The sequence below is a fragment of the Cariama cristata genome, unplaced genomic scaffold, assembly GCF_000690535.1.
Source record: "Cariama cristata isolate BGI_N322 unplaced genomic scaffold, ASM69053v1 scaffold45586, whole genome shotgun sequence".
In the NCBI taxonomy this organism is placed as follows: domain Eukaryota; kingdom Metazoa; phylum Chordata; class Aves; order Cariamiformes; family Cariamidae; genus Cariama; species Cariama cristata.
In genome coordinates this window covers 4,164-19,206 of record NW_009621279.1, presented here as the reverse complement: position 1 = coordinate 19,206, position 15,043 = coordinate 4,164, and the positions used below count along the sequence as shown (strand labels likewise).

Genomic DNA, 15,043 nt, shown 5'->3' with positions numbered 1-15,043 from the left:
GTGAAGTTAAAACTCAGTTCTTGAGAATGCACCAGGAGCAGCCTTTCTCTTGGTAGCTTTTGAACTTCACTTTCCTCTCTTGGAAGGAATTGGAAGCGCAAACCTGTGTTTGTAAACAGAAAATAAATATGCGTACTTGTTCAGTTTGAAATAAATCTGGTTTTATATTAATGACTTTATTTATGGTATGTCTTAGTGACTTCATCATTTAATACTGGTTAAAAAAGAGATTCTTTTTGAGGGTTTGAGAGTTAAGAGTTTGAATTTTTAAAAGAATAAATATCTAAAAATGATTTTACTATTTCCAGTAATGCAATCTGCTTGCAATTTAGGAAAGTAATTGGAAAGAAAATACCAATGTAAGCATGGATATTTTTCAGAACAATACTACTTTGCTCTCCTTGATAGGAATGTAAAAAGTTTCATGGAGAGTTTGTTGGACGAGCCTGTGGTCATCATGGCCCTTATGTTCCAGATGTCCTCTTCTGGTCTGTCATCTTATTCTTTTCTACGGTAACACTGTCATCCACCCTGAAGCAGTTCAAAACTAGCCGATACTTCCCAACAAAGGTGTGTGTCCTTGTTTTAATTCAAAAGTTGTCATGAGTCATGTGTAAGCATGAATTCCATCTGCATTGCAAATTCAATTAACTGCTGGTGGAGTGGACACTGCATCTTTTCTCTGTTAGAAAATTGTATCAGAATAAGCATGGGTTTAGCTGTAAGCACAAAATGGCTTAAAACAGTGAAGAAAAATCTAAATCACTCATGAATCTTTTAGTTAAAATTGTTGTTTCTCTCAATAATCGTAGGTACGATCTGTTGTCAGCGATTTTGCTGTCTTCCTCACTATTTTGTCCATGGTTTTAATTGACTATGCCATTGGGATTCCATCACCAAAACTTCAGGTTCCGAATGCATTTAAGGTAATTTGTTGATAAATTGCACTGCCTTATTATTTTGACAAAGTACTGTTCTATAGTGGGTTTATTATATTTTTTTATCGTCAGGGAGTAGTGATGCTATTCTGAATTTTTCGTGTTCACCAAGTACTGTGCAACCTCTCTGATTAGTGGCCCATATAAGTGAGCCTCTCCCATCAGGCTCCTTCATGCTTCCTAGTATCTTCTGTGTGCGGACCAACATGGCTCAAATTACCCAGATCCTAGACTACTTTAATGTTCTGGGACTTCTTCCAAATTCTGGTTTCATTGTATCAAATACAACCAAGTCTGTGATATCCCAGATGATTTTATTGTATGTAATTTCTCTTTTTGGTATCACAGGAAGTTTAGCATTTTTTTGTGCTCTTACATAGATTTTAAAGGAAATCATATCCTAGTAATGATTTTGTATGTATTCTTGTGAAGTTGAAATGTAAATAATCCTTAGAGTTCTGACTGGTCATGCATGACTCTGTTTTTATAGCCCACCAGAGATGATCGTGGCTGGTTTATTACTCCCTTGGGGCCTAATCCTTGGTGGACAGTGATAGCTGCTGTAATTCCAGCCTTGCTTTGTACTATCCTTATCTTTATGGACCAGCAGATCACAGCTGTCATTATCAATAGAAAAGAACACAAACTAAAGGTATTCAGTCAAATAGTTGTTTTTTCACTGTCATTTTCTGCTTCAGGTTATGTAATGTGCCTTCATCTACTTGAATATGCTAATTTATTATATGTTATGTAGCACCCCTTTAAATTGTTACGCTTTTTCTCTTTTGGTCTATATAGAACCTGTGCTCTCTGTCAGTGATTTGCTGCCTTATAGAAGTCTTTATGAATGTAATTTGCAACAGAGATTCTGAATCACTAAAGTGCTATCCTCTATGCTTTATTAGAACTGCGATAACCATTCACCTAAAGAAAAAAAATCTGGAAGTTAATAATTTTCTTAGGTACCATAATATTAATTGCCTCTTCAGATATTGACAGCGTTGTTCCACTGGATTGGATTTTGAAAAAATATTCAGGGGTTATTTTGTAGTACAAGATTTTTTCCTTTCTTCATCCTTCTCTGTGGTTCTACCCATTCATTTTTTTTTTTTAATGCCCTTCCTGTCTTAAGGAAGGGAGAAGAATAAAACTGAGCTTTAGTGGCACAATGGGTTCCTAAAACAACATAGGACAACTTCCTGCTCTGTTCTCTAACACTTTAGTTGCCTACAGATGGAGAGAGAAAAAGGGACATCACCCCTCTGAAGAACTGTTGGGCAAAATCTAGCAGCAGGTTTCTGTACATGTATATGCAGCGAGCTTAGGCTTTTTTTGACATACTTTTAATAAGCAGCAATCCAATCCCAAGTTGCTTTAGCAAATGCATTTGCAACCTTCACTTTGCACTGCCTCTTCTTGGATGATTGTGACATTTGATATGTTCTTTTTTTGCCCTCTTTGTCAGCCTGGCTCTTCATGTCAATCCATAGCATTGCATGTGGTTAACTTGACAGATGCAGGAATTTGCTGCCAAGCTTTGGAATGTGTTTTTTCAGCACTGGCATCTGGGAGTCAGATGGTCCTCCTGGCTGCCCCCTTGTCTTGCTACGTTTTAGTTTTGCTGGGGTCTGGTGTAGCATCACCTGTTGCTATGCTTCCTTTTCTTCCCATATGTCAGGTTCCTCAGATCATGTATGAATGTGAGGAAATGCTCTCGGATTCTGTATGCATTAGCAGATACATTCCTCATAAATGTGTCAGAAGGTAAAAAAAGGTGTCTCTGTTAGGATTTAGAATTAAACTCTTTCTTTGAGTGCATTGTGCATGTAACTAATATCTGTGTTTGACACATCTCTGCATTTGTTGAGATGTGTCTTGGAGATAAGACTCATAAGCACTTTTGGGGAGTGAGGGAAGGTTGCTAGAGTTGATTGTTTTCGTTTACTTTATATGAATTCCCCTTTTTAAATAATGTAAGCAAATAAGATGGCATTTTCATTTCGATATGTGGCTTACATTTTCATAAACCCAGACGCTTCCCATTTTAGAAGTAGAAGTTGTCTTCAGAAAGAAATGATTTGTTTGCTTCCAACTCATTTTCCCCTTTTTTTATACTTCCCATAGCAAATTCTGAATAGTGCACATTTCAGCTTTTGGCAGTCTCTGTAGCAAACCCTTCCAAGTTTAGTTTAGTTACTTTTTTTATGTCAAAAGGCATTTGCATGGGTTTACAGGCAAAATTATGGTTCAACATATTCACATTGTTTGCATGAACATCACTGTTTCATCAGACCATGATATTGGATTTGTTGCCATATTGCAAAATTTTGTGGAAATAACTGCCTACCTGGCTTTTTAAAGGAAAATAACTTGAGCTCCTACTTGCAGCTTGCGTGGTGGTCCTGGATACTTACTAAAATTGAAAAGAAATATCCCTCTCAGCTATGCTAACAGATATCTATACAACCAAGCTTGATGCAGATGATTGGTCATTTTCAAGCACAGGTTGTATTTGTAAGTTTTTAAATGTATCTAAGACTTGACCAAAGAGTTTTATCCTCTACTGCAAAAGCAAAGCAACATCCTCCTGTTGGTAAATTTATGGAGTATTTGACTCCTACAGAGATGATCCAAAACCGAAGGTTTTGCACTGACTTCTCATGTGAATGTTTATGATACTGCTTTTAAGTGTTGGATACGGAAACCAGTAAAACAGTACCTAATGATGAATATTATTTTATAGTTTAATTTAATGTATTGCTTAATTATAGTTTAATTTATCTTAATTTCTAGCTATCTGTTCTTAGGTAAGATGAAAGTACATTAGTGAAAACTTATTACTATCCCATGCTTACCATCTATAAAAACTTTAAAAGGATCAGTGTGGTTTTATGGCCCTTTATAGCATTAAACTGACTTTGCAAATGTTGAAAATACATAATTTTATGCCTCCTGTGTAAGGATGGGTGGAGGGTCTATTAAGATGAGTGCAGTGGAAAGTTGGCAGTGCAGCTGGATGTTCTGCTTGCTGTTATCTACAGAAGAGATTTAGTTACCACAGAAAATGTATGTATTTTCCATTGTCTTACTAGTATCCCTTTTATAAGGAGGAAAGGTATTTAGTGCCCATTGTAAAGTGGATTGATGATATGTACACTTAACTCAGAACTGGAATGAGTCAAATAACATTAACCATTTCTTGTCAACTAGGAGGAATTCCCCTTAGATAACCAGTTTGCCATCACTACTGACCCAACCTGGATAATACATAGAAGAAAGCTATTTTTTCCTGCAAGTCACAAATCTTTTAATTGTCTCTAACTGTTCGCTAGGAATGCCTGCCAGGAGTGTTCTCCTTAATTCAGATGTCATTTTATATCTTCTTGCTGTCATTACTTTTTTTAACAGAAAGGATGTGGATACCATCTCGACCTACTCATGGTGGCAGTCATGCTTGGAGTGTGCTCTATTATGGGATTGCCGTGGTTTGTTGCAGCCACTGTCCTCTCTATTTCCCATGTGAATAGCTTAAAACTGGAATCAGAGTGCTCCGCTCCAGGGGAGCAGCCAAAATTTCTTGGAATCCGGGAGCAAAGAGTCACAGGGCTTATGATTTTTATCCTTATGGGCTCATCTGTCTTTTTGACAAGTATCCTGAAGGTAATTTGGAGAAGTAAGAAAAAGCTAAAGAATACTGCACCACACCGAACATTTCACTGTTGTTACTGTATTATTTAATGAGTGCTCTTTCCAGGCACATTATGAACTAGCATAATGTTACACAATCGTAATCTAAAGTGGAATTCTAATTTTGCATAATAAAATTGCTAGGGACATCTAACATTTTTAAAACAAAAACCTTGTAGTGAAAATCTGGCCTGACTGAAGTCAAAGGGGATTCTGTCGTTGACCTGTAGTATATGAAGAGTCACTCTTTGTCTATACTTTGGGTCCATGGAAAATTACCATGAAACAGTCTTTCTGAGTTATACCAATAAGTAAATGTATTTAGAAAATTTAAAAACATTTTGTGATTTCTGGATAACTTAAAAATATTTTCACAGTTGCAAGAGAAGTTCTGTGGTCCATTTCTTGGAAATGAACATGAAAATTCTCTCATGCTACCTACATACACAACATAGCTCATCAGTGTCCTGAACCTGGGTGTCTAGTTATATGCATATATGATACCATTTATATACATAATACTTAGAGTTTTTAAGAATTATCTGGCCTCTGTGAACTCACTGTGAGTTTTGCTACTGACTTCAATAAGACCGGAATTTGGACTTGCATATTGTCACAGTGAAGGCAATAAGCCCTTAGAACTTGTACTTCCCAGTAGTATTTTATTAAGTATATCATAAAACCTTAACTCTGAAAACACAAAGAGCATGCGTTTTGTGTATTTAGTATTTAAAATAGATACTTATCGATGGAAATACTCCTTTACCTACACACCATATACTGAGAGCCTGAACATTAAAAATAGTCTCTTACCAAATCATTCCGTAAAAGTCATTCACCCATTTTTAAATGCTTACAGCACAGAACATTTCCTTTAGCAGTATGAAGTATTTTGTGTGCGTCTTGAACATTTTCTAAGGATTATAGCTTTACTATTCAGATGCGCTCCTCAGCGCTCTTTTAAGTAAAGAATTGTATGTAAAGTAAGTAAAGAAAAAGTATGTTTCAAACATTTTTATTTTTCGTTTGGTTCTGTTAGTTTTATTAATAGTGAATAAAGTGTATTGTAATAACTGACTATGAGAGGAAAATAAAACTATAGAGCCAGATTCTTCTTTTGCTTTATGCTCTGAGGAACGTTATTAATTTGTAATTGAGTGACTCTGAATTTACAACTTGTCTGATTAATGCAGGCATATGGCACTTTGAATTTCAACTGTTTAGAATGTCTTTCTGAAAGCATTAAAAATTGTTAAATGGTATTTAATATGCTCTTCCCTTTCTCTGCTTGTTTGTGCAGTTTATTCCTATGCCAGTACTTTATGGAGTATTTCTTTACATGGGTGCTTCATCTCTAAAGGGAATTCAGGTAAAATGGATTTATGAAGAGTGTGTTACTGGTGATGCTTTCTATAAAATATGGAGCTATTCTTCTTACATTATTTCATTATCTTTTGTATATAATCGTAAAGGAATCTTGCCAGTCTGAAATTCTTGAAAGTGACTCACTTGAAAAGAAAAATAGATTATCTCTAAATAGAGTATTCCCTTTAGGTAGTGTGCTCCAATTTTTTATTTTTTAGGTGGTGATTTTTTTGTTCTCCCGTGTTATCAAGGGAATTTTGACTGAGCCTAAAAACAGAGTAGCAACTATCAGGAGCTCTTCCCTCTCCCTTGCCTCCTTGTTCACTTGCTTGCCCACTGCCTTTTCAGCTTCCAAGTTAGGGCCTTTGTAGTGGTACACTTGATCTTGAACTTTGTCTATACGAGGCTTTTGGCTAACTTGCCCTAAACCTAACATAGGCAAGATTTTGAAGATATTTCTTGTGCAAATAAGTACCACAGGCAGGGGAGTGGAACTGTTGCAAGTCCCATGCTACTTAATTTCTGGCCTTAGGGATGAAGGGGCAAGTCTAGTGGAAGGGCAGCAGAAACCAGGCACTCCAGCATTCAGGTCAGGGTTAGTAGTGGTATCCTATGTACCATTTCTCCTGGATGACTGCAGCGTTAAATGCATGGTGTCAAATCTTTTAACCCATCTGAAACACTCAAATTTTCAAGTGTGCCTTTGTTTGTTATCAGAAGTTGAGGTATTGATATACCTTCCAAGACAATTGAGAAAGAACAATCACATGACAAAAACATGAATTATACTGTGCAAAAGGTTGTCAAATACAAAGAGCAAAGAAAACATCTGATTCTTTCTTTCATTGTATTTAAATTTTTGATTGCGAGTTAAAGATGTCTTGCTTTTTTTAACCTCTATTATTTATAGACAAAGCTGGCAACATCTCTTGTTTTTTGACTGGTGTTTTCTGTTCAGAGGCTCTTCTTTTATAACTTTACCTAGCTCTTATCATTTGGGTTGATATTCTAAGAAGTGTAGTTTAGGTTTTACTGAGGTTTAGATTTCAACTTAATATGGTTCAACTGTTTCTCAGAACAAGGGTATGAGAAAGTACACTATTGAGGAGTGTTTTTAAGGCATACTAAAATCTGGCTATCTTTACTTGGAGAAGTGATAGCATCTCCCTCCCTTTCTCCCTCCCCCAAGCTGGGACAAGGAATTGAGATTTGATAAGATGGCTTTTGTGGGAGGATGTGCTTTTTGCTGTTTCTGTGAAGAAGAAATCTGCTCAAATCTGGCCAAATTATAAGCCTTTAAAAAAATGCAGTTTGCACATGCTCAATAAAAATTCTTGAAACCTGAAATTCCTGAAGACTGTGTGAATATAGCATGGCTCATCCATGCAGGGAGAAATGGTGCATCACCATCATCACTGTGCCATAGCAGCTGACACAAAGTCTCAGGTCAGTCAGGAGCCAAAGAGGTCTGAAAAACAGGAACCTCTCATGTACATTCCTAACAGCATGGCAGTTGGCTTTCTGGCACTTTTTTTTAAACGTTTTTCTTTTTTTTTTTGTGGTTGTTTGTTGTTCCTGTTTTTGTGAAGAAAGTGCAATAGGGGAAAGAAAACAGCCTGCGATAGAGTGTCTGGGGAAGGAAACTGGGGGGGGGGTGCGGGGCGGGGAATCAATTTCATCCACAGGAGATAAAAGACTGACGAGATCTCTCCATGATCAACTTTTTGTATGCTAAAGGAAGCAGAGCTCAGTTGTTGAAAAACAAAAGTTTAGAATGTATTAGAAAGGCAGTCTAATAGTGTGTATGCCCAACAGGATCAACCAGCTTCCATTCAGTTTGATTCACAATTGATACATGACTACTTTGAAGTCTGGCTTTGCCTAACTTCTTCATTTGAGTTCTTGATTTAAAATCTTAGCGGTACCATTTTAAAATAACTATTTTCTTTGTGTAGAACATATTATTCAGTTAGGAGCAGAATGTTTCCTGGAGTATATATGGTTCCAGTATCTCAGCACATCTGCAATAGAAATATCTAGAGAGACAAATGTGTATTAAAATGGAAGGGAACTTAAGAAATATGACTAACCAAGTAATTATACTTTACTTAAATAATATGATTCTCATTCTTAACTCTGGTGGCTCAACCAGAGAGAAGATGAGTCCTTTACCACTGTTGGACTAGTATAGATTCATGACTCATGATTGTAACTGAAGTAGTCTTTTTCTGTGCTCCTGAACTTCTGCACAGTTTTTGCCTTTAGAATAACAAGACAGATTCTTTGGACATTCAGGGTCTCTTAGGCAGTGTGTGAATGTCAGCATAGATGATCCTACAGCTCATTTTGATGCAAACTTTTTAAAATTTCTCTTTCAGCTTTTTGACAGGATAAAGTTATTCTGGATGCCTGCAAAGCATCAGCCAGACTTTATTTATCTGAGGCATGTTCCTCTTAGAAAGGTCCATCTCTTCACTGTAATTCAGCTGAGTTGTCTTGTGCTTCTGTGGATTATAAAGGTTTCCAGAGCTGCCATTGTCTTTCCTATGATGGTATGAAATAATTTTTATTTCCTCTAAAAATTCCTTTTTTTTTTACTTGTGGATAATTTATTATTGAAGAAAAAAATTAATTCTGGGCAGGTAATTACAGTTTTGCTTTGATTCAATGTTCAAGGACAATTCATACTGTATTAAGTAAGGAAAAATTGTACATATATAGAATATATATATGTTTATATATAAATTCTATATAATTCTCTAGTTTGAGCCTGGGTTGCACTCTGTTTGTATGTGTGGATAGTCCAACTGAATATTCTCTTAGGGAAAATTATTTTCTTAAAAAAAATAATTAAAATTTATTTGATGTTTTTATTTAAGGAGTAATGCTTAATCATTTTACAGAGAGAACATTCACTCATTAAGGAAGATTATTCATTGCACTGAGGAACTTTACTGATAGTTCTGTGTCTTCCTGGAAATAAAAGAAAAATCTGTTCTGCTGCTTAAGTGATGTCTCTCTGATTATTTCACTAATTGAAAATAAAAGATATCTAGTGACCTCACTGATTGTTAAATGCTTCAAGCCATACTTCATCTGAACAAAGGAAGACCAGCTGTTGGCCTATCCAAATTAAAGGATAAAAATCTAGCTGTAAGCTGTGGTCACTTTTGAAAGTATTCCTCTACAAGCGTTTTTGTCAGTTTTACTTGCTTAATTTCCTAATTCTTTGAATTAATATCTTTACAGGTCCTAGCTTTGGTATTTGTCCGAAAACTCATGGATTTCTTTTTCACTAAGCGGGAGCTCAGTTGGTTAGATGATTTGATGCCCGAGAGCAAGAAGAAGAAACTGGAAGATGCTGAGAAAGAGGTGGGTCATGGTTTCAGGGAGTTTTTTGGTGTGTAACACTTTATCAATTTCTCCTTCAGACATTTAGAGAAAATTCTATAAATAAGACCTATTCCATGCAACAGGCAGACTTGTTAACGGTATCCAAAGTGTAATGTCGTATTTTACGTAAGTCCTTTTAAGGTTACAAATCTTACAGGCTTAGCTGGGGATGTCTGTTAGATGTAGATTCTTACACTGCCGTAACTGTCACGTAACATAGTATCTACAGTGCTCCTGAGGATTGCTCCTGAGAGCCACTCAGATGATGTGCAGGGATGAACCTGTGTCTGTAGGAAAGCCCTCGGATACCTGGGGCACTTTGATGCTGTGTTGGGACTGATCTCATCCCTGCTGGAGATGCTAAGATGAGCACTGCAGAATTTAAGGGGCATGGCATGTCCCAGCTACATCTGAGCCATACATAGCTCACACAGCATCTTCCTGTGCCCTCTCCGCTCAGCGGTGTGATAACCCTGTGTGCTATGCCTATTATACTCTGGGCCAGCATTTTCTTTCTGCTACTGCATGAACAATTTACTTCTACTTTCTAATGAAAAGGTCAGTGACACTGCTTACCCCTGTTAACCAAATCCTCAGACTTTTACTTACAACCTGTTACTACCACCCAGTTGACTGTTTCACATCTGGACTCCTCGTCTCCTTTCAAAGAATATGCACTTCAGATTATTTCATATAAAGTTGATACAAGACAAATTCTTACACATTTCCACTTAGAACGTTCCTGTAGTTTGACAGTGAAACACTGATCTTTCTGGTTGTAGCTTTCTAACCAGTTTTGCATCTTTTTGATATATTTTCACCTCACTGCTGCTTCATGAATTGCCTGTTTGAATATCATATAAAACTGTGGGAATATAAAGTAACTTTATGTGTAAGGGATGGTATTCTTTTGTTGCTGGTATCAGCCACCAGATCAATGTCAACTGTTAGGGAACCTCAGTACTGGGCCCAAATAAATGAGGGACAAGTCTTGATGGAGAATCATGAACTGCAGGAGTAGTAGGGGAGAATATGTTGGTGCCAGGTTATTTTAAACGAGAGTCGTGTCCTGCATCAGCACTTTTGAATAGCAGCATGGTGTGAGGCTGTGGCAGCAGTGGGAGGTGAAGGTGCAGATGATGCCATATGGTCTTGGCAGGCTGTGGTCACTTCTAGGCAAGAGTGCTCTGGGGAGAGTTGTGACCTCTAAGATGCCCTGAAGAGCTCTGCAAAAGCCCAGGACCCATGAGAGATAACCTTTTGGTGGTACAAGGTTACTGCAAAAACTAGACAATGTGAATGGAAAAATCAGCAATTTATCCTTAGGGATGCCCTGAGATGTGATCTGACACCAGTGAAAAGGTGTGTGTAAGGATTCCCTTTGGTAAGTCTATTTGCAGAAATAGGACATGAGCTAATAATTTGAACATGTAACTATGAAAACTAGATTTCTCTGCCTTTAGGATTCTTCTGTGACCTTTGACAACTCACTGCCTCATCTGTAACCTGGAGACGTATAACTTTGCTTTCTTTGACACATTCGACATACTTTCATAGAACACGTTTTGGGGAAAAGATTTTACCTAGGTGATAAACACCATGATGATTATTTACTATTTAGTATGTGCCTGTAAAACTGCCAGGCTGAAATTAAAATATGTGAGTCATTGTTTTCCCCCTTGAATCAAAACAGACCAGAGAGTTGTTTCATCACAGTATCTGTTGTCATTACAATTCAGAATAACCAAAAGTAACCAAGGTAGCTTTCTTCTTGTGGGTCTGGTTATTGGAGAGAATTCTTTGTTATCCTTATGTTTTGCTTATATGTCACTTTCCTTCCCATGCTTGATAGGATGGCATCAGAAAACAAAACTGGTAAAATCTACTGGTGTTACTTTACTTCATTCACTGTCTATTTTGAGAGATTATTTTTACATATTTTGGCATTTCTAAATATTTGGAGCTATTATTAAAACTGTTCAACTGTCAAAAACTTAGGAAGCTGTGAAGCCTGGAAATGACAAAATTAACTAGTAATAAAACTTCTGACATGTAGCCTAAGGAATTAATTGGAGAGTTGCTATCACACGGCTTTTAAAAATAGAAGTATTCTACCCACAAGAATATTCAGAAATACAGTTGACAAGATCTGAAACTTACTTGATTGGATCCTAATTTCATCACTTAAGGTTTTTTTTTGTATTTTTAGGCCATGTTTTTCCAAGACTTTGTTCATTTATAGTGGATATTATACATGTCTTCTCCTCACAGACCTCCTTTGGAAACCACTTTTGTGTTAATCAATTAAGTCTTTCTGAGACAGGAATGAACAAAGTGACTTCTCCCATTTAGAGAAAAAAATGTTGTGACTTCTAAAATAGTTGTAATAGTAAAATATAGAAGAAACAAATTTCTTTGCAGAGAGGACTTAAATTCTACTATTTTGGAAAATTGTACTGGCTCTTCCAGCTAATACCAATTTATCAGTGTGTGTGATGCATGTGGGGTTTTGGATACTCTGCCAGAAAATGGTAAGCTCTCTTTTTGGGAGAGCCAACTCACACTTTCAAACAGGCACCAGGGTAAACTGTTATAAAGCCATCTAATAAAGGGAAGTAAGATGTGGAAGTCTCTGAGTGTCACACTCATACACACATAGTGCAACAGTTTAGGACAGGATTTCATGGTTACATTCATGTGAAGGCACGTTAACCTCCTGGATGTGGTTTTCCTGTCCTAATAGGTGTGAGCCTTGAGAATCCTCCTGTGGAGCCTTGACTTGATGTCTGAAAAACAAGGACTTCCTTTCCTTTGCTCTTGCAGGCAGGACGTGGTGCTTGAGGGGTGTTGTTTTGTTCTCCCCTCCCCCTAAGATAAATTTTCTAAATTTGTAATTATTTCACAAAAAGATTTTTGGTAGATATCTCCCGAGTTCTCCTCACTTGTTATTCATGGAAGTTTTTTCCCCTGTTCAAGTGAAAACTAATTTTGGTGTCTTGTTTCACTACCTTTCACTGCAATAAAACTTTATCAGTATGAAAACTTTCTGTGCAAACTCAAATGTGACTTCTCTAATTTTTGCAGGTTAACATTGCAATGTGTATATCCTGTTGTGCATGATATTTAAAATTCACCATACAGTTGCTCACTCAGGGTTACTAATTTTTCTATTTCTTTATTGTTACAAAAGTGTCTCCTCTATTTGGTATTGAAGAACAACACTAAGTGAAGATACATCTTTCAAAATAGAAGGTTTTAAATGTCAAATATTTAAATTAAAAGAGTTGAAAAGTATCTTACTTTAAGAACTTCAAAGAAATACTTAAAGGGGAAAGAGGATTAAAGTACATAAATTTCACTTTTCACAACATCATATCCTGTCTCATGTCTAAATTCCTTCCTTCTAGGAAGAGCAAAGTATGTTAGCAATGGAAGAGGAAGGGACTGTTCAGTTACCACTAGAAGGACATTACAGGTAAAATATACCTTTCCTCTTTTAGGTGAGTTGCAATTAAACAAATAAAATAAACATGCCACCATATTTATTCTTAATGCTTACTGAATGTCAGGAGGATGTTTGTCTGGTAGTAGAGTACAGATGGGTGAACTCAACCATATTCTGCAGCATTTAACAAGCTCAGCCCTTTTCTAGTCTTTCCATGTGATCTCACAGTCCCTAGGAAAAGGACACACTAGTTGAAGTTTTCTTTTGGGCGGGATGGAGGCATCAGGCCATTCATAATGAACCTTGGCTTCTGGCATGCACAGTGCAAAAGCAAGATGTAGGGCAGGTCAAACCCTTCACCTTGATACTAGCAAGGAGCCATGAAAAAGTAGGTTCTTACAATATTACATTTTAAAACATTCTATTTAAGAACCTATCTATGTGAGCTAGCAAGTGAATCAAGAGCTGTCCAAGGTAGATAAGGCATAACGCAGGGCTGACACAACTTAAAAAGCATGAGGACCTGTGTTATAGATAGTAATAATACATGTGGCCAGCCCATAAGGACTTACTTACATTTACAATTTTCAGAAACAGCGTTCTTAATAAAGATTTGAAATATCTGGTGATAGCAACTTCCGCATTAATGTGCATTCATAGGAACACTCTCTGAGTGGCCTCCTCTCGTATATTTTAACACAAAGTTACCCTAATGTCTCCTAAGGCAGATAACTAACTGTGTCTCTGAAAAATCCCAGCGTATTTCTTGCTTTTGATTCATCACACTTCTAATGGTCTGTTTCTTTCTTCTTTTGTCCATACCTTTTTGTTCTATTTTATGTTAGCAATACTTAATTTATCTTGAGATGTCATCTATATTGATCTATAGTGTGTTTACTTAGGTAGAGTTGACTGAATGCTATCTGACTTTCTGTACCGTAAGGGTCACAGTCCTACAGCTAAAAAGAGGAGTCAAGACATCGGTTGATAAAGTGATTCCCCAAAACACTGTGAAAACAAGGTTACTGAGGGCTTACTGAATGTCAAGCCATACGTAAATCGTGGACTCAGGAATAATGTACAGGCAGGCCCTTAAAACATTTAAGACTATTATTCTTAAGTGTATAAATACATATTTGGAGCAGTCTAGGTAAAGCTAAGGGCATAATGGCTACAAAGTGCTGATTAGCTTGTTTAATTGGGACATTTTTATTAGATCTCTTAAATCTTTGTTAAGGTTTTTGGTTGCTTTTAAAATTGTTTTAAAAGCAGGTGCAGTTTCAGAGCATAAGTACTTTGAGAACTGTTAGGAACTCTTAGGATTCTTGTTTAATCCAACTGTGCCACTGGCATGCTGTGAGATCTTGGACAATATTTAATTTCACAGTTCCTCATTTTTCTTTCTCTATTAGTTGGAAGTGACACAATATATTTCATTGATGTTACTGTGTTTAATTGCTGCTGGAGATGGAAAATACTAAAAATGTGCTAAGATGTTTTAAGGGAATATTTAAGTAATTGTTCAGGATTTTTGAAGTTTAACATAATTTCTTAACTTACATTGCACTTATTTACTGTCATCACTATCAGTTTTCACGGAATTTCATAGAGTTAATAAGTAACAAAGAGTGATTGCTCATTGTTTAATTTGTATTTACTTTTATTCTTGCCTAGAGATGACCCATCTGTGATAAACATTTCTGATGAAATGGCAAAAACTGCTGTGTGGAAGACATTATTGATCTCTTCAGAGAACACAAAAGATAAGGAGTCAAGCTTTCCTTCTAAAAGGTTTGAATTTTTTTTTTTTACTGCATTATACTTTATATATTGGTGTCAAACCAGTATTAGAATATTTTGCTAGGGATTAGAAAGATTTCTAGCACCTTGTAGTTTTATTTCTTGAGTTTTCCTTTTATTTATGTTCAGTCATAATACTCTGAGCTCAAAACACAAATTCACTATTTATTAAAAAAAAATAAAATTGCAAATATTTGCATGCTACTTAGTTATGCTACAGTTGAAAATGAAGTTGAGCATGCCTGGTGCTTGTGTAATGAACCACCAGTGTACACCTGGATATTGCACAACAGCTGTTGTGTTTGTTCTGCTCGCTTTTCTCTTTCCTCTTGAAAAAGAAGTGGTCATGACTGCCCTGGAAATATCCATATGAAGAAACCAGTAGTCCGAATGCAATCTACTAATATTTGGAGTG

The 15,043-nt window shown here is 36.4% G+C and overlaps 1 protein-coding gene across 1 annotated transcript in view; it reads left to right on the top strand.

Annotated features, from left to right (window-relative positions):
- Positions 1-14,619, top strand: part of SLC4A10 (solute carrier family 4, sodium bicarbonate transporter, member 10) — a gene marked incomplete at its 3' end in the record, with an annotated part of 55,747 nt that extends 41,128 nt beyond the window's left edge. The window contains exons 12-20 of the mRNA XM_009701879.1: positions 409-570; positions 813-926; positions 1,429-1,590; positions 4,347-4,598; positions 5,926-5,994; positions 8,369-8,542; positions 9,240-9,362; positions 12,791-12,858; positions 14,503-14,619. Coding sequence (XP_009700181.1) covers positions 409-570; positions 813-926; positions 1,429-1,590; positions 4,347-4,598; positions 5,926-5,994; positions 8,369-8,542; positions 9,240-9,362; positions 12,791-12,858; positions 14,503-14,619 — 1,241 coding nt within the window. The remainder of the gene's footprint in view (positions 1-408; positions 571-812; positions 927-1,428; positions 1,591-4,346; positions 4,599-5,925; positions 5,995-8,368; positions 8,543-9,239; positions 9,363-12,790; positions 12,859-14,502) is intronic.
- Positions 14,620-15,043: the final 424 nt, after the last annotated feature.